Raw genomic sequence first — 21,632 nt, 5'->3', positions numbered from 1 at the left:
GTTTGTGTCGGCCACTAGGGTCGCTAATCTTACTCACACAGCTACCTCATTGCGCCTCTTTTTTTCTTTGCGTCATGTGCTGTTTGGGGAGGGTTTTTTGGAAGGGCCATCCTGCGTGACACTGCAGTGCCACTCCTAGATGGGCCCGGTGTTTGTGTCGGCCACTAGGGTCGCTTATCTTACTCACACAGCGACCTCGGTGCAAATTTTAGGACTAAAAATAATATTGTGAGTTGTGAGGTATTCAGAATAGACTGAAAATGAGTGGAAATTATGGTTTTTGAGGTTAATAATACTTTGGGATCAAAATGACCGCCAAATTCTATGATTTAAGCTGTTTTTTAGGTTTTTTGGAAAAAAACACCCGAATCCAAAACACACCCGAATCCGACAAAAAAAATTCGGTGAGGTTTTGCCAAAACGCGGTTGAACCCAAAACACGGCCGCGGAACCGAACCCAAAACCAAAACACAAAACCCGAAAAATTTCCGGCGCTCATCTCTAGTGTTTATCACCTTGCACATATCACTGGTTTATCACTTCTTTATGCCTTTTCCAGGTTAATACATCTGCCCCATTGTATGATATGGAAAGTATGAATCTGGCCTGAGGTGATACTGCCGGGAGAACAGATGTAACATGTGCAGAGAGACACAGATTTGGGAGGGGTGTGTCCTGGCTTAAATTCAAATTGCAGTGTAAAAATAAAGCGGCTCAAGGTTTGTGGGCTACGTGCAAAAGCAGCCTGTATTTACCCTGCATGCAAACATAATACATGTACTGTATTTTCCTCCCTTGCTTTGCAGCAATACAAAGTTCCTTGTTTTATCAGCCCCATAGTGTCCGACAATAATGTGAAATGCTGAAGACATATAACACATCACTACAGCTGGACGGTGCGTTCTCAGTGTGTGCACGTCTTTATTCGCAACCATTGACATATACAGTAAGTCAGACTTTTTCTTTTACCTCACAGTGAAATAAGATTTTCAATTTAAAGTACATCTAAACCTCTATATGACTAAACTGAAGAATAATATAACATGCCGTCTGTCCTATTATCCCTTTGTTGAGAGGAAACCGTTTGAAATGCTGTTTTGCCAGTCTCTGTTTTGCACCACTTAATATAAAGGCAGGTGATAGTCCCTGGCCTTCTAACAAGGATGCTGCAGCATAAATTCCGGGGGGCGCCTGTACCCCACATGTAGCTGCAATGCTTCACATACTGTACGCATAGGGAGTGACTACTTAATTCCAGCTGTGCCTTAGAGGATTCCGCGGAAGTGACTGGCCTGACTGGTGTCTGAGCTTGATCACGTCTAACTATAAATAACTAATAATTAATAGAATAGTTTCATCCCGGACATTTCCGGATTAATTCTAGTGCCTCCAGCCTACTGAAGTACAACAAAATGCCACTATGTTAATAGATCCTGGTCCCCAAACCGCACAAAGTCAACATTCTTTAACTTATAAGGACACACAAGTGGCGCATATAGCTTTCGCTGCTGCTGAAGTCTTCCCCGCACCCTCTGCACGGGTAGGACTTTCTGCCGGTATGCCTCTTCTCATGTCTGGCGCAGCTGGAACCGCTGCTGAACTTGCGCCCGCATAGAACGCATGCATAGGGCTTGTCCCCAGTGTGGGTTCTCTGGTGTAAGATGAGGTTGGAGCTGCTGCTGAAACTCTTCCCGCAGTGGGGACAGGTGTAGGGCTTCTCCCCCGTGTGGGTCCTCTGGTGGGAGGCCAGGTGGGAGCTTCTTCCAAAGCCTTTCCCACATTCTGGGCACTTGAAGAGTTTCTCTCCGGAGTGGACCGTCCGGTGGACAGTCAGCTGGGAGTTGTGAGTGAAAGACTTGCCACACTCGCCACACACGTACGGCTTCTCGCCAGTGTGGGTCCTCATGTGGGAGGAGAGGTTGGAGCTTTGGGCGAAGCAGTTTCCGCACACTGCGCAAGTGTAGGGTCTCTCCCCTGTGTGGGTCCTCTCGTGCCTGGCCAGGTGGGACTGAAGTCTGAAATGTTTGTGGCACACCGTGCAAGCCCAAGGCTTCCCCTCCGTGTGGGCCTCCTTGTGGAGATTGTAACTAGTCCAGCTGGTGAAGGCCTCTCCACAAGCCTCGCAGATGTTGGTGCTGTCCTCAGAGTGGTTTCTCTGATGTTTCCGGTAGCCTGATCGAGTGTAGAAAGTCTTGTCGCACTTATTGCACTTATATATAGTCTCGGTCATTAATGTTATGTTCCCAGCGGAGTCAACTGCACTTCTCTCCCTGGCAATGGACTTCTCAGGAGAGGACCTATCAGAGCTCTGCACCCGCTCACGCGGCCTGTAAGCTCCTCTGCCGTGCTTGCTTCTCATATGTCCAAAGTTGGGTTGCAATCCATGAGAGCTGATGTTTGCGGCATCTTCAAACAGCTTTGTGTCCACTACTTCTTCATCTGCTCAACAGAAACATAAGAAATAAAGATTAGCACTAGATACCTGTATTACAAATGATTCACACACTTAAGGCCACAAACTTCCTGAAAATACAGCAGGATGCATGAGCAGGGCACCGTGGCCTGCCGGTTTTGCAAATTTATTAAATGTGCCTTGCTCTTTGCTGCAGGGGTAGATCCAGAGGGGAGCGATTGGGGCGATCAACCACATGATCACCCTCCTCATTCTCTTTGCCCGCACATTTCATATACTGTATGTGGCACATTTAGTGTATTCACAAGCTGTGACCAGTGTGGCTCCAGTACAGGAGGCCGAGGCAGATGGGAAGTGTTCCACATGCTCTCATTTCCTCTTGTCTCTTGCCGGCCACGCTGCCTGCACTCCTGCTTCTGCAACCCCAGCTGACTGCCTTCACCCAGAGACTGAACCAAATACCCAGCAACCGCTACCACAAATAACCGGCTAAGAGGGTTAGTTAGTGACAACATAAAAACGTCCCCTGCAGTTCTGGTAGCTGCAATACTGTACAATAAAGATTCAAATGCTGCAGGAGGAGTCTGTACGTAATAGACGCCTCCTGCCAGCATCTGCCATCTGAGTACTGCATCCGAAGATGCAGCATCGGATCACCATCGCGCCCATCGCTCGCTATAGTCGCAACCGTCGGCCAGTTTATGTAAGCTGAAGCTTCCTCAGACTGGCTGACGGAAGTGGTCAGCCGGGTCTATGAAGTCTGAATCAGACGATGCAGAACCTAGGCCTGGTTCGGCTACAAAACGGGGTCGACCTGCAAAATTCTTCCCACCAATTTGCATATTTCAGGGGCGGGGCTGGTGGTCCTTTACAGGATTTCTTGTGGGGAGCAGACAATATCAGCCGCTCAGAAGAGTAGTCTATGTCCTGGGGGTGGATGAGTCCCTCAGTGTGTCCCGGGTGGGGGAAGGGGCGGTATTGGCACTTTGTCTATGTACAGATGGGTGGGGCATTGTTGTTACACACTGCTTGCCATAAGTCTGCGCACGCTTATGGATTTTGGAGGCCATTCCGACCCGATCGTTCACTGCATTTTATCGCAGCGATCGGGTCGGAACTGCGCATGCGCTTTCCAGACGTTACCTAGCCATCGCCTCTGCCTGATTAACAGGCAGAGGCGGTCGCTGGCCGGGAGGGGGCTGGACGGCGGAGTTAAGCCGCCGTTTAAGGGGCGCGGTCAAGCCAACGCAGGCATGGCTGGACCGTTGGGGGGGGACGGGGGGGGGGGACTCAGCTACAGTCAACTCGGAATGACCCCCATTCTGATAACTATATATTGTAACCCACCCCTCAGTCCCTAGGACATGTGGGCTACCTGGCCACTATCTAAGTACCTCCACCCAAGTTATGATAAATCAAGTGAAGAATATGTGCCCCTAGGACATAGGGGTCTTTTTACTAACCATTGGACAGGGATAAAGTGGACTAGGAATACCAGCCAATCGCTGTAACACGGCATTTAGGAGCTGATTGGCTGGTACTTTATCTCCATCCAAGGCTTAGTAAATAGACCCCATAATCTTCACTTGGTCCCATAAAACCACAGAACACAGGACCTCATCTAGGTTCAGCAGCAGATTCTGCTAACTCACCGCCTTCTTTAGCTTTGCATCGGCTGCTTGTGACGCTGCCGCCATAAAAATGGTCCGGACATGCCTGCGTTATCCGGACCACGGCCTTGCAACGTCGCGTCAAGGCCCCCCTCCCCACATTGCTGCCAATCACAGTATGATCAAATCCTTCCGGGATGCAGTCGCACTGTGAGGATAGGCGCAGGTGCTTTGTGCGGATCACTTGTTTGCGATTTTCGGTAATCTGCGTCCCGTACTGACTGAGGGCCACCGTGCAGTTTCCCCATCTCCAAAAAGAAACTGGGTTCCAATGTATAGACAGACAATGTCTCAGTCAATAGGTTGATCATAAGGTCGACGTGCATTAGGTCACCATGGACAAAAGGTCGAACTATGAAAGCTTGACACTGGAAAAGGTCGACATGTACGACATGGCAATGATCGACACAATTTTTTAAGGTTTTTTTGCATTTTTTTACACTTTTTTTTCATATTTTACCATCCACGTGGACGGGTTCGGTATGCTTAACCAGCTACCGGCATCCTGGCCGTCAGCATACCTACGCTGGGACCCCGGCCGCCAGTATGCCGACAGGGGGGGCGAGCGCAACAAAGCCCCTTGCAGGCTCACTGCGCTCGCCACGCTGAGGGCTCGATGGGTCGCCACAGATTCTATTCCCACTCTATCAGTGTTGTGGACACCCTCGAGTGGGAATAGTCCTCGGCCCCTGCCGGCATTCTGGCAGCCGGGATCCCGATGTCGGTATGCTGACCGCAGGTATGGTGACTACATCCCATGTGGACTACAGCTGGGAATAGTAACCTGTGCGGAGCGCAGCGGTAGCAGAGCGAAGCACCTTCCCCACAGTTTGCGTGCCATGCAAGGGGACGCAGTAAACTAATTTGGGTTCTCTGTGCTCTTACAGTGGCAATGCTATGGGCACCCTGACCATAGCATAGCCACTGTAAGAGCACAGGGAACCACCGTCAGCGGGGTGCTTGGGGCACAACTGACCCGAGCACGGCCGCTCTGACGGAGAGTGGAGGGCCTGGGCTGCCGGCTACTGAGAAAGCCCCTAAGTATTGAAAATGTCCCACCCAAACTGGCATTTTGGGAGGGACGTTTTCAAAAGGTTGAAGGGAGCAGGCGTGGCGGCAGCCAGAGGGTGTTACCCTGACAACGAGCAGAACCCCTGACAACGAGCAGAACCCCCGAGAGCAGGTACTGCGGCATAGGGTATTTTTACCATAATATGGTGACCGAGGCATTACTGCGGGGACTTAATCTGGTGTCTGGGGAATTACTGTGGGAGCTTATTTTGCACTTATTTTATATATATATATATATATATATATATATATATAGGTGTCCACGAAGGTGGCGGGCGCACTCTCACAAATATATACAAATTCTTTAGTGAATATCAACTGTTCTTTATTGTAGCCTCATAAATCGACGTTTCGATCCTTCCACGGGATCTTTTTCAAGAAAGGCAGTACGATATCATTTATTTCATGATGCACAATCATTAAACAATGCCTAAAGAGAATACAAAAATGAGAGAAGACTCAGCCTCCCAGGCCCCTTAATAATGGCAGAAAGTCTATATAAACAGGGCTTCAGTTACCCCATTCACATAGTGACTACAGTATAAAATCAATATAATTATTATGATGTTTAATAAACACCTTCAACCAAAGTGTAATTTTTCACCAAAGTGTTCGGAAAAACCACCTTAGTCCCTTTAGCAAAAGTTATACTTATCCACCAAAACGTGCCTAATTGGACCATTTAACCCACACGTGGGAATAATATTATAAAGGCTCTCAAGGAAACCAGAGATCACTTACACAAAGACTTAAAAACAGAGGGACAGTATCCAGGTCCGGAGGACTGCCAGCAACGTGTGTGGTCCTATAGCAACTACATGCATAATATGAGACTGTTAGACGACTGAAAAACTCCACAATTTCAAAAAAGACACTAGCATGATAAATAGGCTATTACCTATAGCGATCACAATCTAGGTGTAATGTATCCTGGGTTCATAGTTGTTCGATACGGCTGATCGGCCCAACCTACTGAAACAATACTTGCTATTCAAAGTGTGCAAATCTCACAACTCAACACAACATATGCGAAAAACAGTGCTTACTATGTGCTGGAGCCTGCCATGTGATCCCAGGAAGCATGCTGTAGACAGCCTTGCCCCGGATGTATATATACGCCCCCGGACCGGAAGTGCGTCCACAAAGGCAAAAAACTCCTCAGTCAGCTATATGAAAAATGTACATTAGCTGCATACACTAACCGCAGGTTAGTGATTCACAGGGCGGACACTGTACTCTACCCGTCGCTCAAGCCCTAATGGTTTCATGTTCGGCCGTGTCTTGCGTTCCACTAACCGGAAGTGGAACGCGATGCGTTCCAAACCCCGGAAGTGGATGCGGTGTGTCTCTAACAGCTGGGCTGTAACAGCACATACTCACTGGTGAATTCAACTCAGTTTCGCGTTTAGGTTCAGGCTCATCATATCCCCGCACAACCTTCTACCAGCACCGCTTACTCGTCTCAACGGGGCATTTAGAAAAAAACGTATATATATATATATATATATATATATAACAACACTGTGGTTCTCCATTACACTGATAAGTCGGGTTAACAACATACTCAACCCGAATAGCCTACACGAAACTTCGTGGCTCAGGAAGTGTATTCTGATGTAATGCAATCATGACCTGAGATTTAATTAAAAATCTTTACATGGTAGTAATTATTTAAATTCATGCCATCAGGGACCTGGGAGGGTGGGCTAATAGACACAACCAAAGTACATAAAAACAATACACACATAACAAAAAATATCTACAGGAACACCCCATAGGGGTTATTTTCATTTAGTCCTCTTGGGGACACCGTGTCCAAGTGGCTGATCCAAAAGCACTCCCTAACTGCCCCATTGAGACGAGTAAGCGGTGCTGGTAGAAGGTTGTGCGGGGATACGATGAGCCTGAACCTAAACGCGAAACTGAGTTGAATTCACCAGTGAGTATGTGCTGTTACAGCCCAGCTGTGAGAGACACACCGCATCCACTTCCGGGGTTTGGAACGCATCGCGTTCCACTTCCGGTTAGTGGAACGCAAGACGCGGCCGAACATGAAACCATTAGGGCTTGAGCGACGGGTAGAGTACAGTGTCCGCCCTGTGAATCACTAACCTGCGGTTAGTGTATGCAGCTAATGTACATTTTTCATATAGCTGACTGAGGAGTTTTTTGACTTTGTGGACACACTTCCGGTCCGGGGGCGTATATATACATCCGGGGCAAGGCTGTCTACAGCATGCTTCCTGGGATCACATGGCAGGCTCCAGCACATAGTAAGCACTGTTTTTCGCATATGTTGTGTTGAGTTGTGAGATTTGCACACTTTGAACAGCAAGTATTGTTTCAGTAGGTTGGGCCGATCAGCCGTATCGAACAACTATGAACCCAGGATACATTACACCTAGATTGTGATCGCTATAGGTAATAGCCTATTTATCATGCTAGTGTCTTTTTTGAAATTGTGGAGTTTTTCAGTCGTCTAACAGTCTCATATTATGCATGTAGTTGCTATAGGACCACACACGTTGCTGGCAGTCCTCCGGACCTGGATACTGTCCCTCTGTTTTTAAGTCTTTGTGTAAGTGATCTCTGGTTTCCTTGAGAGTCTTTATAATATTATTCCCACGTGTGGGTTAAATGGTCCAATTAGGCACGTTTTGGTGGATAAGTATAACTTTTGCTAAAGGGACTAAGGTGGTTTCTCCGAACACTTTGGTGAAAAATTACACTTTGGTTGAAGGTGTTTATTAAACATCATAATAATTATATTGATTTTATACTGTAGTCACTATGTGAATGGGGTAACTGAAGCCCTGTTTATATAGACTTTCTGCCATTATTAAGGGGCCTGGGAGGCTGAGTCTTCTCTCATTTTTGTATTCTCTTTAGGCATTGTTTAATGATTGTGCATCACGAAATAAATGATATCGTACTGCCTTTCTTGAAAAAGATCCCGTGGAAGGATCGAAACGTCGATTTATGAGGCTACAATAAAGAACAGTTGATATTCACTAAAGAATTTGTATATATTTGTGAGAGTGCGCCCGCCACCTTCGTGGACACCTATAGATTCAGCGGACTTCGTTCTGTTGGGATAGCACCCACCCTGGAAGATTTGATGCGAGTACAGGACTTCCTTCGTATATATATATATATATATATATATATATATATATATATATATATAAAATGTATTTACTTTGTGTGTTTTTTTCAGGGAACTGCCTATTTTGTCAGTTCCGGACCCCACAATTTCTGATGACAGCCCTGGCTATGGGTAACAGAGGATGGCCTGATCTTCACTTGTTCAATCAAAAGCACAGCCCCTGAAGGCTGTCACCTGCAATGTAACTGTAGAATGGAGGCTTGTGGTAAATTACAGACTTCCCTACCATCTTCTGCATTCTCTTGCCGGCCTCTGTGTGATACTGCCCTAGGTTGTTATGGCTTCCTCTCTCTGTATATTGGTGAAATGGTGCTCTCTTGTACTAGCTGCTGCCGCTGGCCTCCATCCTGTCAGCCCTCTCTCATGCCGTCACTGTGTTCATGGACACCAGGGATCCCTTATGCTGAGGTAATGCTCCTCCAGCCACAGCCTCTGCACCTTCAGTTCCCTCATACACTGACAGGCATCAAGGGATAGGGACATCCTTGAAGTGAGCCGGCGGATCTGGGCGGCCCTTTCAGTGGTGGCTACTGACCAGTCCCCACCAGGTAACGACACTCTGGGAATGCGCTACGGACATTAGACACCCACATCTAATGGTGACACTGGAGCTGATGGTGCATGCTCTGCTCTTGAAAAACAGGTGCCATGGCGCTTCTTTCCCTGACAGGACAAATCACTCCCCAGCTATATCAGTCCGCCCCTCTCTCCAACTGTCACCAATGTCTGTAACATGTATACAGTATGTGCCGTGTGAAGAACTAAAGTCCATTGCCCCAATGCAGTAAAAGTAACATACTTATACACTGGGTGTTATCCAATTAGCCACAGCTAATTGGTTCGCCAGGGACTATCCTATTATCTCCGAGAACCGGCACTTATCCCCCGATGCCGACACTTATCAGGGATTGATTTCACCCGCCTCAGGAAGGCGAAGCCAAATCCCCGATAAGTGACCAATTTTTACATTAAAAGTGCTGCGAAAAGTACATAGGTCCGTGGCTCTTTGCAGACACTAAGTATTTTTGCTCAAAAACAGGGGGGGGGTTTAGCATGGACTAATTGCATAGAGGGATAAAAAAATAAAAATAAAAAAAAATTGCAAAACCCTCACATTTTTCGCTACTGCTGCATTTTCACGGCTATTTGGGTACCGCCATTAATTAAACGTAGTACATACAGTATGTGTCCCTTACACATTTTGTCTCAATACGCCATGCAGCTCGAGATGACTGGCACAAAAGAGCTGACAGGTCCCATGCAACTCCGTTAGCATCTGGCGTCTTTTTTTGCCGAAAATGTGTCTTATTCACATTGCTATTTGAATAAGACGCACAAGCAGACTCTGCTGATTAACATGTATCTGCGGCATGCCTATATTCTGTGTGTCTGCGGCTGTATCTGCATATGAAATGCTACATTACAGTATTTTCTGGGAATACACTGCAACATAGCATTCCGTATGCAGATACAGCCACAGTCACACACAGAATATAGGCATGCCGCATATCATTTTAATCAGCAGATCACTTTGCAAATAAGGCGCATTTACATGGAAAAAGTTGCACGTAAACACGCCCAGCGCTCTGAGTCACTCCATGGCATGGCTAGAAGGGCTGTTTAATGTGCAGGGAGGCTAGGTGTAAGTGGACATCTGAACATGAATGTCTAATACACTTACTGTAACAATAATTCAGTCACGTGCTATTTTGCTCTTCACAATACAAAATGACTTGAGGGAAGTTTTTATTACTGCACCTGATGTGCGGAAATGCTATTGCTACATGGATAATGAGGGGATTATGTAATAGTCCGTGAGATGAATGCAAGGCGAGCTTCTGGCAAGTGTGCCGGTAATTTTAGAGGGGCAATCATTTAAATGGCAAAACCAGGTTAAATTGTGTCATACGGTCTCATGAGAAGTCATTAACCAGCTTTTTGTCAGGAGTCTTAGGAATCTATTTACTAAGCCTTGGAGGGAGATAAAGTGGACGAGATTTGTACAGATTTGTCCTCATACATCTCAGCGACTCGACACGCCAGGTTCCATGAGACCTTGCTATGCCGGGTCGTCTTTACTGCATCTTTTTTCCCCATGAGAGGGAGAGACACGGAGTGGCAGCTGAGGAGAGTGTGGTGCGCAGCTAGAGATAACAAGCCCCGGTATCCGGTGACCGAGATCAGTGTTAAGGCAGCAGACTCCCCACATCACCTCCCGACGGGCGCCGCAGCTTCCAGTGTCTCTGGTGGAGAAGTGTCTGATGGAGATGGAGCAGAGGTTGGGAATCCCCTGTGAGAGTCTGGCCAGGAGAGCGGCGGCTCCAGAGGCGGCCTCCACTACAGACTGACAGCCGATGGGTCATGCCTTAGCAATTCCTAACATTACAGAGGAGGAACGTGGGGCAGACTTACCCAGTGACTGACAGCCGGTGTGCGGGCAAGAGCCCTGTATATACCCGGTCAGTAAAGCCTTGACATAACCCAGGGACTAGCGGTATGCCATATAACAGGCACATAGTCCTGCACTGCTGCACTAAAGGCACTTCCTCTGTACATACAGTACATAAGAGTGACAACGAGAGATAGTCAGCACAGTGCAGGTACTCAGGACGGCTAGGACCAAGCAGTGTAAGAGATAACTGGCCAGCTTTCCTTATGTGGAAACCGTTTATTCCTCAGACTCAATCCAGGAGCAGAGATGGGATTTTACTTATTAACCAACGGAGCTTCTGACTGGAACCCATCATAATGCACTTCAGACTCAGGGTCTATCCGTAGTGCACAGCTCATTGGCTGCAGCTACACAAGCCATTCTCCCGCAACACTGCCACCGTATCACAGCACGGAAAGAGTTAATAAGTACTCCTCAGCACAGGGAGCAGCCTGAAACTGCGTTCCGTTCTGCAAATATATATTGCAGTGCAAGGAAAGGAATACTTTACAATTTGGATGAAAAGCAGCTTATCCCTGCAAGGCTTACACATGTAACATAAGGCTTGGCTTTTACAGAAACGGAGTACTGCAATGTGAACTGCTTAACAGACGTAAGTTAGCAACACGGGGCATATTAGTAATCATTTATAAGAGACTATTATAACATTGATAAGATTGTTAGTTATTGTTGCTGTTTATTTAAATGTTTATTCTATTTATGAGCAAGGTGTGCACATACAGTCTACATTGAGTGCATTATAAATAATGGGGGAGATGTATCAAAGTACGCTGTGGTTTCTGCTGACCACAGCGCACGTAAAGCCTACAGTTACCACAAACCATTAATGTATCAACGGCGTGTTAACGCCGTGTGCTGTGGCTGCTGCGCCCCCCCCCGCCACTTCTCGCTTCCCTGCAGACGACAATGGGAGACCAATGTATGATTGCCTCTGCTGTCACTTTTCGTCTCGTAAAGCCTCCGGGCTGGAACGCCTCCCCCAGGCAGGCGATGTCTGCAAAATGTGCACTCGCTTAGTCTTTTTTTTTTTTAAATAAAACTTTATTGAACGTGGACATTCTTCTGCTGGTCCACACAGCCTTACTGCGCATGCGCCGGGGGCCTCCGGCGGCGCAGACAGGAAGCAGGGGAGGAGGGCGCATGCTCACATCTGCGGCGCCGATCCCAGCCGAGCCGATGTGGAAGGAGCGCTATCGCGGGACAGGTAAGATAACGCCCTCCCACATTGGCTGCCACACATGTAATACATTGTGGCGGCGGGTGCGGGCGTATCACTACAATAATGTGGTGATACGCCCCCAGGCACATAACGTCCGTTAGGACGTTTTTCATACATCACCCCCAATATCGTCTATGCTATGGTAACTACTTAGAACAGAGGTTCTCAAACTCGGTCCTCAGGACCCCACACAGTGCATGTTTTGCAGGTCTCCTCACAGAATCGCAAGTGAAATAATTAGCTCCACCTGCGGACCTTTTAAAATGTGTCAGTGAGTAATTAATACACCTGTGCACCTGCTGGGTTACCTGCAAAACATGCACTGTGTGTGCCCCCGAGGACCGAGTTTGAGAAATTCTGACTTAGAAGGTCTTACAGTGATAAAAGCCCCAGAGGCGTTCCAGCTTAATAAAATGACTGTGGAGCGATTGTGTAATTTTTGACGGTGTGTAACATATTCTGAACTGTGTGGTAAACCGACAGAGAAAGCTGCCTCCACTCCATACTAGTCACCAGGACCTGGTATGGAGAGTGAGAAGACACTAGGCCCCCGCACACCGCACGAACTAGAGAAATCCTGAGGCCTACTTTAAACTCATCTGAAAGCTGGTAAATGCTGTGATACTTACCTGAGTATTACCGTGGGCCTGTTTGTATGTGGAGGCCTGGAGCTGCATCCCCCCACTTTTATCTGTTTTATCTGGCCATACTAGCCATTAAATAATACATTGCCATCATTTTCTTTGCCAGGTTTCCCCGGCAATATCTTTCCACTGAAGATGCCCTCACAGAATGCTGCATGGGAAAATTGCAGCTCAGTGGGGGCATCACTGCAGCAGTTATATACAGAGAAGAAGAGGCTTCTTCAGGTGTGACGTACCTGAACTGAAGTGCGCTTTAAAAGACCTTGAATGCGAATAAACCCCCCATTCATCTTCTGCTTTAATGCTGGACAGTTGTTCCAAGTTCCCAGGGTCCAACCTGGACACAAAAACCACAAAATATGACATTTACCGTGACCGTTATATTACATTACAAGAAGTGTGAAGAGAGAAAATACTCAACTGACGATCATTACAGTATACAGGGCAGATGTACGAAGCATTGAAGAGAGATAAAGTGGACCGAAATAAAGTATCAGCCAATCAGCTCCTTACTGTCATTTTTCAAATACAGCCTGTAACATAGCAGTTAGAAGCTGATTGGCTGGTACTTTGGGATCTATGGCCCTCATTCCGAGTTGTTCGCTCGCAAGCTGCTTTTAGCAGCATTGCACACGCTAAGCCGCCGCCTACTGGGAGTGAATCTTAGCTTATCAAAATTGCGAACGAAAGATTTGCAATATTGCGAAAAGACTTCTCTGTGCAGTTTCTGAGTAGCTCGAGACTTACTCTTCCAGTGCGATCAGTTCAGTGCTTGTCGTTCCTGGTTTGATCTCACAAACACTCCCAGCGTTCGCCCAGACACTCCCCCGTTTCTCCAGCCACTCCTGCGTTTTTCCCAGAAACGGTAGCGTTTTTTCACACACACCCATAAAACGGCCAATTTCCGCCCAGAAACACCCACTTCCTGTCAATCACATTACGATCACCAGAACGAAGAAAAAATCTCGTAATGCAGTTAGTAAAATACCTAACTGCATAGCAAATTTACTTGGCGCAATCGCAGTGCGAACATTGCGCATGCGCAGTTAGCGGAAAATCGCTGCGATGCGAAGAAAATTACCGAGCGAACAACTCGGAATGACCACCTATGTACTAAGCCTTAAAGAGAGATCAAGAATCAGCTAATCAGCTCCTAACTGCCATGTTTCAGATTGTATTTGAAAAAGGACAGTAAGGAACTGATTGGCTGGCATTTTATCTCTGTTCACTTTCTCTCTCTCCAAGGCTCCTAGTGACGCAATCACTATATACTTCTAAGTGATTGGACATCCATATAACTTATTATACTGTACTATACTGAGCTATCACTAACCACAATATTGAGGAATGTTGTACTTTCCGGCGCGTTTCATCTGACGATGTCAGTACAAGAACAACAGCTGCATCCAGGCGTCATTAATGCACAAAAAGGCAGCAGAATATAAAAACGTACAGTATTCTGACTGCCGATGGGCAATTAGGTTTTATATGTAGTTCTTGGATTTTTGCAATCCTATCTACTTTGTATTAAGGGCTTTGCAAAACTTTGCAACAAAATGGAAACATATTTGTAGTTTTTCTGTTTGACTGATGTGTAGGGTTGTGTCGCCCGTCACAACTTATATACGGATTCGTACCAGCAGGAATCGGAGTCTGAGGAATCATCGTCCTGGATCATACAGTACGCCCCATCCGCCATCCTCTGCGCAGTTTCTCAGTCACTCGATCATAGACAGGAAATCCTGCGACCTGGTTAGTAAGATACAGAGAAGAGATGCAGGTTAATCAGGTTCAACCAACAGTGTCAGAAATGCTACACGTGTTTATCCAGAACGTGGCACAACAACCCCCTCCACCAGCGTCTGTGGACCATTTAGCCTGAACAAATTCCCTCATGGACCTAAAAGCGACAACTGCATACATTTCCTGCACCACTCTCCCCCGTATCCTCCTAATTACTGATTATAGGTTCAGATAACATTTAGGGGGTGATTATGTTTATACTAGCAGGGTACCCCGCCCTCTATGTGGTACGGATGGCTCTTACACCAGTGGTTCCCAAACTTTTTGAGTCACAGTGCCCTAGAGCATCAGAATTTTCTTTCACGTCGCCCCTAGGCCAAAAGTTTCTTATTGATAAATTTAGAAAATAAATATTATATTCCGTACAGTAAATTGTGTTTGTGTCATCCTTTAGGTTTAATTCGGTGGTGATAGACAGGTTTCGCTTCTGTTTCTCCACATATTTTCTAATTGGCCCCTACCAGCTCCGGTTTGCAGATTACCTTGATCATAAATAATTTGAATTGGTCCTGGACCACCAACCCGAGAGCACCCGTACAAGTGTCCCGAGGACGTTGGGGCCTTGAAACGTCGGTACACAAGGAATAAATGTCACCTTTATTAACGCCGAACGAGTGCAGCCTCAGCGTATGGATACCTCTAGGTGTATATATACAGACGGAGCCTCCGTCATTTCACCCTGCCTAGTCGCAGGCGTGTACTCCCGGCGTGACTAGGCGATCCGTCCGCCTAGTCACAGCGGGAGTGCACGAGCCGCTTCCCATTGTAAGCGTCTCTGTCTAAGCGCGCGCGACCGTCCAGACGGAGACGCTCACAGTGACTAGGTGCGCCCAGGTGGGCGCGCCTAGTCACAGTGGAGCCTGAATAACGGAGGCTCCATCTGTATATATATATATACAGTACCAGTCAAAAGTTTGGGCACACCTTCTCATTCAATGGTTTTTATTTAATTTTAATTATTTTCTACATTGTAGATTAATACTGAAGACATCAAAACTATGAAAGAACACATATGGAATTACAGTGAGGCAAAAAAGTATTTGGACAGTCACGGATTGTGCAAGTTGATCCACTTAAAAAGATGAGAGAGGTATGTAATTTCCATCATATGTACACTTCAACTGTGAGAGACAGAATCTGAAAAAAAAAACCCCACAGGAAATCACAGTGTATGATTTTTAAACAATTTACTTGTATATTCTTGTGGAAAATAAATATTTGGACACCTACCAAGCAGCAAGATTTCTGGCTCTCACAGACCTGTTACTTCTTCTTTAAGAAGCTCTTCTATCCTCCACTCGTTACCTGTATTAATGGCACCTGTTTGAACTGGTTATCTGTATAAAAGACACCTGTCCACACCCTCAAACAGTCAGACTGCTACCTCTCCACCATGGCCAAGACCAGAGAGCTGTCTAAGGACACCAGTGACAAAATTGTAGTGCTGCACAAGGCTGGGATGAGCTACTCGACAATAGGCAAGCAGCTTGGTGAGAAGAGATCAACTGTTGGAGCAATTATAAAAAACAGGATTTTAATATCTACCGGTAAATCCTTTTCTCCTAGTCCGTAGAGGATGCTGGGGTCCACTTCAGTACCATGGGGTATAGACAGTTCCGCAGGAGCCATGGGCACTCTAAAGACTTTTCAAGGGTGTGAACTGGCTCCTCCCTCTATGCCCCTCCTCCAGACCTCAGTATAGGAACTGTGCCCAGGGAGACGGACATTTCGAGGAAAGGATTTACTTTTAATTTAACGGTGAGATTCATACCAGCTCACACCTCAACCATGCCGCACACATGGCATTCAACAGAACACATGCCAACAGGCATGAACAATTTGCAGCAACATGCTGAAAATAACCGTAACACAACACTTGTGTAACTACAAAACTAACAACTGCAGATAAAGTACGCACTGGGTCGGGCGCCCAGCATCCTCTACGGACTAGGAGAAAAGGATTTACCGGTAGGTATTAAAATCCTGTTTTCTCATACGTCCTAGAGGATGCTGGGGTCCACTTCAGTACCATGGGGTTATACCAAAGCTCCAGTACGGGCGGGAGAGTGCGGATGACCCTGCAGCACCGATTGACCAAACTTGAGGTCCTCATCGGCCAAGGTGTCAAACTTGTAAAACTTTGCAAACATGTTTGCCCCTGACCAAGTAGCTGTTCGGGCAAAGCTGTAATGCCGAGACCCCCCGGGCAGCCGCCCAGGATGAGCCCACCTTTCTAGTAGAATGGGCATTTACCGACTTCGGTATCGGCAATCCTGCCGTGGAATGAGCGTGCTGAATCGTCCCTCTGATCCAGCGTGCAATGGTCTGCTTAGAAGCAGGACACCCAATCTTGTTGGGAGCATATAGGACAAATAGAGTCTCTGTTTTCCGTATCCGAGCTGTTCTTGCAACATACATTTTCAAAGCTCTAACCACATCAAGAGGCTTTGATGCAGGGAAGGTGTCAGTAGCCACTGGCACCACAATGGGTTGGTTTTTATGGAAAGACGAAACCACCTTTGGAAGAAATTGTTGGTGAGTTCTCAACTCTGCCCTATCTTCATGGAAGACCAGGTAAGGGCTCTTGTGAGACAAGGCCCCCAATTCAGACACCCGCCTTGCAGATGCCAAGGCCAAGAGCATCACCACTTTCCAAGTGAGAAACTTCAATTCTATCTCCTGCAGAGGTTCAAACCAATCTGATTGAAGGAACTGCAACACCACATTAAGGTCCCAAGGTGCCACCGGGGTCACAAATGGAGGTTGGATGTGCAGCACCCCTTTCACAAACGTCTGAACTTCTGGAAGGGAGGCCAATTGTTTTTGAAAGAAAACGGACAAGACCGAAATCTGGACCTTGATTGAACCCAATCTTAGGCCCGCATCCACACCTGCCTGCAGAAAATGGAGAAAACGTCCTAACTGAAACTCTTCCATAGGAGCCTTCTTGGATTCACACCAAGACACATATTTTCTCCAAATACGGTGGTAATGTTTAGACGTTACTCCTTTCCTGGCCTGAATAAGAGTGGGAATGACTTCCTTGGGAATACCCTTTCGGGCTAGGATCCGGTGCTCAACAGCCATGCCGTCAAACGTAGCCGCGGTAAGTCTTGATACACGCACGGCCCCTGCTGCAGCAGGTCCTTGCGAGGAGGAAGAGGCCGAGGATCTTCTATGAGCAACTCCTGAAGATCTGGATACCAAGCCCTCCTTGGCCAGTCTGGGGCAATGAGGATTGCTCGAACCCTTGTTCTTATTATTTTGAGAACTTTTGGTATTAGTGGAAGTGGAGGGAAGACATATACCAACCGAAACACCCACTGGGACACCAGTGCATCCACCGCTATTGCTTGAGGGTCTCTCGACCTGGAACAATATCTCTGAAGCTTCTTGTTGAGACGAGATGCCATCATGTCTACTTGAGGAACTCCCCAAAGACTTGTCACCTCTGCGAAGACTTCTTGGTGGAGGCCCCACTCTCCTGGATGGAGATCGTGTCTGCTGAGGAAGTCTGCTTCCCAGTTGTCCACTCCCGGAATGAAAATTGCTGACAGAGCTCTTGCATGTCTTTCTGCCCAGAGGAGGATCTTTGTCACCTCTGCCATTGCAGCTCTGCTTTTCGTTCCGCATTGACGGTTTATGTACGCGACTGCTGTTACATTGTCCGACTGGATCTGCACGGGTTGATCTTGAAGAAGATGCACCGCTTGTAGAAGGCCGTTGTAAATGGCTCTCAATTCCAGAACGTTTATGTAAAGACAGGTTCCTGACTTCACCATTTTCCCTGGAAGCTTTTTCCCTGTGTGACTGCTCCCCAGCCTCGGAGACTTGCATCCGTGGTAACTAGGACCCAGTCCTGAATCCCGAACCTGCGTCCCTCTAATAAGTGAGAACTGTGCAGCCAACGCAGGAGCGAAATCCTGGCTTTGGAGGACAGGATTATCTTCTGGTGCATGTGTAGGTGGGATCCGGACCACTTGTCCAACAGGTCCCACTGGATTACTCTGGCATGGAATCGGCCAAACTGTATGGCCTCGTAGGCCGCTACCATCTTTCCCAACAACCGAATGCATTGATGGATCGACAATCTTGTTGGTTTCAAAATTTGTTTGACCATTCTCTGGATTTCCAGAGCCTTTTCCACTGGAAGAAATACCCTCTGTACTTCTGTGTCCAGTATCATCCCCAGAAAGGACAATCTTGTTGTCGGTACCAACTGTGACTTTGGAAAATTCATGATCCAACCGTGTTGTTGGAGTACTGACAGGGAGAGTGCAATGTTCTACACCAACCGTTCCCTGGATCTCGCTTTTATAAGGAGATCGTCCAGGTAAGGAATTATATTGACTCCTTGTTGTCGAAGCAGGACCATCATCTCTGCCATCACCTTCGTGAATAGTCTCGTGCCGTGGAGAGCCCGAACGGCAACGTCTAGAACTGGTAATGGCAATCCTGTACTGCGAATCTCAGATACGTTTGATGAGGAGGATAAATGGGAACATGTAAGTAAGCATCTTTTATGTCTACTGATACCATGAAGTCCCCTTCCTCCAGACTGGAAATCACTGCTCTCAGAGATTCCATCTTGAATTTGAACCTTTTTAGGTAAAGATTCAGAGATTTCAGGTTTAAAATTGGTCTGACCGAGCCGTCCGGCTTCGGAACTACGAAGAGGCTTGAATAAAAACCTTCTTCCTGTTGTGACAAGGGTACCAGTACAATGACTTGATCCTGACATAATTTTTGAATTGCAGCTGTTACTACTTCTCTGTCCGGAAGAGAAGCTGGCAAGGTCGATTTGAAAAATCGGCATGGGGGGACGTCTTGCAACTCCAGTTTGTATCCATGGGACACTATTTGCAAGACCCATGGGTCCAGGCCCGATTGAACCCAGAGCTGACTGAAAAGTTTCAGACGTGCTCCCACCCGAGCGGACTCCCGCAAGTGAGCCCCAGCGTCATGCTGCAGATTTGGCAGAAGCAGGGGTTGATTTCTGCTCCTGCGATCCTGGAGACGCTGTGGACTTCTTTCCTCTTCCCCTCCCTCTACCTGCAAAGAAAGGGGAACCTTTACCCTTTTTGTATCTGTTGGGCCGAAAGGACTGCATCTGAGAGTGATGTGACTTTTTCGCCGGCGCAGGAGCATAAGGCAAGAATGACGACTTATTTGCGGTAGCCGCAGAGACTAAAGCATCCAGCCCATCTCCAAACAAGGCCTCACCTTTATACGGGAGAGCCTCCATATTTCTTTTGGAATCTGCGTCAACATTCCATTGGCGAATCCACAACGCCCTCCGAGCTGAGACTGCCATGGTAGCGGCTTTGAACCCAAGAGCCCAATATCTTTCATGGCTTCTAGCATGTATGCAGCAGCGTCTTTGATATGACCTAACGTTAGGAGTATCTCGTCTCTATCTATTGTGTCAATTTCAGACGACAAATTGTCCGTCCATTTTTCGATAGCACTACTCACCCACGCACAGGCAATGGTGGGCCTGAGTAGCGTACCATTGGCCACATAAATAGATTTTAACGTAGTCTCTAACGTGCGGTCTGCCGGCTCCTTTAGTGAAGCCGCCCCAGGTGCAGGGAGAATCACCTTTTTAGTTAATCGTGACAGAGCACTGTCTAAAACGGGGGGTGACTCCCACCTTTTCCTGTCCTCTGCCGGGAAAGGATAAGCAACCTGAATTCTTTTGGGAATCTGAAACTTCTTTTCAGGATTTGCCCAAACTTCCTCAAAGAGAGTATTTAGTTCGTGAGAAGGAGGGAAAGTTACATTTAATTTATTTTCCTTATAAAAATAAGCCTTCTCCTGAGGTAAAGGAGGGGCTTCCGTAACTTCCAAGACCTCCTTTATAGCAACAATCATGTATTGAATGCTTTTTGCCAATTTAGGATCTATTCCTCTAGAATCACTAGTGTCGACACAGGAGTCAGAGTCCGTGTCGGTATCAGTTTGTACTATTTGTGCAAATGGTCTCTTATGTGACCCAGAGGGGTCTCCTGTGGATGAAAGGGCAGAACTATGAAAAATCACATCTTCCACTGATTTTCTCCAGTTTTCTGCACGAGACTCAGACTTATCCAATCTCTTACTGATATGATTCACACTATCACGTAATTCTTTCACCCATTCAGGCTCGTGGTGTGTCGGCAGCACCACCACATTACAACTCTGTGTCCCTAAAATGGCTCCCTCAGGGGAAGAGCTCCCTGCCTCAGACATGTCACACACGTGTACAACCACACCACAGACACTCCGGGACTTATAGGGGACAGACCCACAGTAAAATCTGTCAGAAGGACACAGATAGGATTTGCCAGCTCACAACCCAGCGCCAGTTATAAAAATCCTGTGAAACACAAAATGGCCACAGACCTGTAGCGCTTTCAAAATGATAAATTCACAATATAGCACCAAATTACACTCTGCCCCCCCCTGTTTTGCACCATGATACTTGGTTCAGAAGTGGTGGAAGGACCAGCATTCTTCTCTGCAGCTTGCTAGGAGAGAAAATGGCGCTGAGCAGTGTGCTGGCTGACTGAGGAGGAAGCCCCGCCCCCGTAATGGCGCGTTTCCACTCAGATTTTTTAATACTAATTTTTATACTGGCGGGGGTAGTACTGTGCCTCAGCATCTTATGTCCCCTTATCTGCCAGTTTTGAGTAGGTTACATCCCCCCCGCGCCCTGCTGTGCCTGTGTTACCGGGTAGCATGGCGCGCAGCGTTCCAGCCCGCTGCGCGGTACCTTTTAGCCATCACGATGAAGAGCCTTCTTCTTGTACACTCACCTGTCTTCTGACTTCTGGCTCTGTGAGGGGGGTGACGGCGGGCTGTGGGAGAGAGCACATAGCCGCAGCTAGCGTTCAGTTCCCTTCAGGAGCTAATGGTGTCCTGTCAGCCAGAAGCAGAGCCATGAAACTCTTTAGGAAGTTGGTTCCTACTTCTGCCCCCTCAAGTTCCACGAAGCAGGGAGACTGTTGCCAGCAGATCTCCCTGAAAATAAAAAACCTAACATAAAGTCTTTTCAGAGAAACTCATTAGAGCTCCCCTGGAGTGCATCCAGTCTGCCTAGGCACATTTTCTAAACTGAGGTCTGGAAGAGGGGCATAGAGGGAGGAGCCAGTTCACACCCTTCAAAAGTCCTAAAGTGCCCATGGCTTCCTGCGGAACGTCTATACCCCATGG

General features: G+C 47.2%; 1 protein-coding gene across 2 annotated transcripts in view; it reads right to left on the bottom strand.

Moving 5' to 3' along the window:
• Positions 1–892: 892 nt before the first annotated feature.
• LOC134908827 (zinc finger protein 239-like) overlaps positions 893–21,632 on the bottom strand; it is a 74,156-nt gene continuing 53,416 nt past the window's right edge. For both annotated transcript variants that reach the window (XM_063914974.1, XM_063914975.1), the window contains exons 2-4: positions 14,273–14,384; positions 12,872–12,972; positions 893–2,439 (exon numbers count right to left, since the gene is read on the bottom strand). In XM_063914974.1, coding sequence (XP_063771044.1) covers positions 1,466–2,439; positions 12,872–12,972; positions 14,273–14,334 — 1,137 coding nt within the window. In that variant the 5' untranslated portion in view covers positions 14,335–14,384 and the 3' untranslated portion in view covers positions 893–1,465. The remainder of the gene's footprint in view (positions 2,440–12,871; positions 12,973–14,272; positions 14,385–21,632) is intronic.

Source organism: Pseudophryne corroboree, chromosome 4 (assembly GCF_028390025.1).
Source record: "Pseudophryne corroboree isolate aPseCor3 chromosome 4, aPseCor3.hap2, whole genome shotgun sequence".
In the NCBI taxonomy this organism is placed as follows: domain Eukaryota; kingdom Metazoa; phylum Chordata; class Amphibia; order Anura; family Myobatrachidae; genus Pseudophryne; species Pseudophryne corroboree.
Note: the sequence above shows the minus strand (reverse complement) of the source record. Positions and strands in the feature narration are given on the sequence as shown.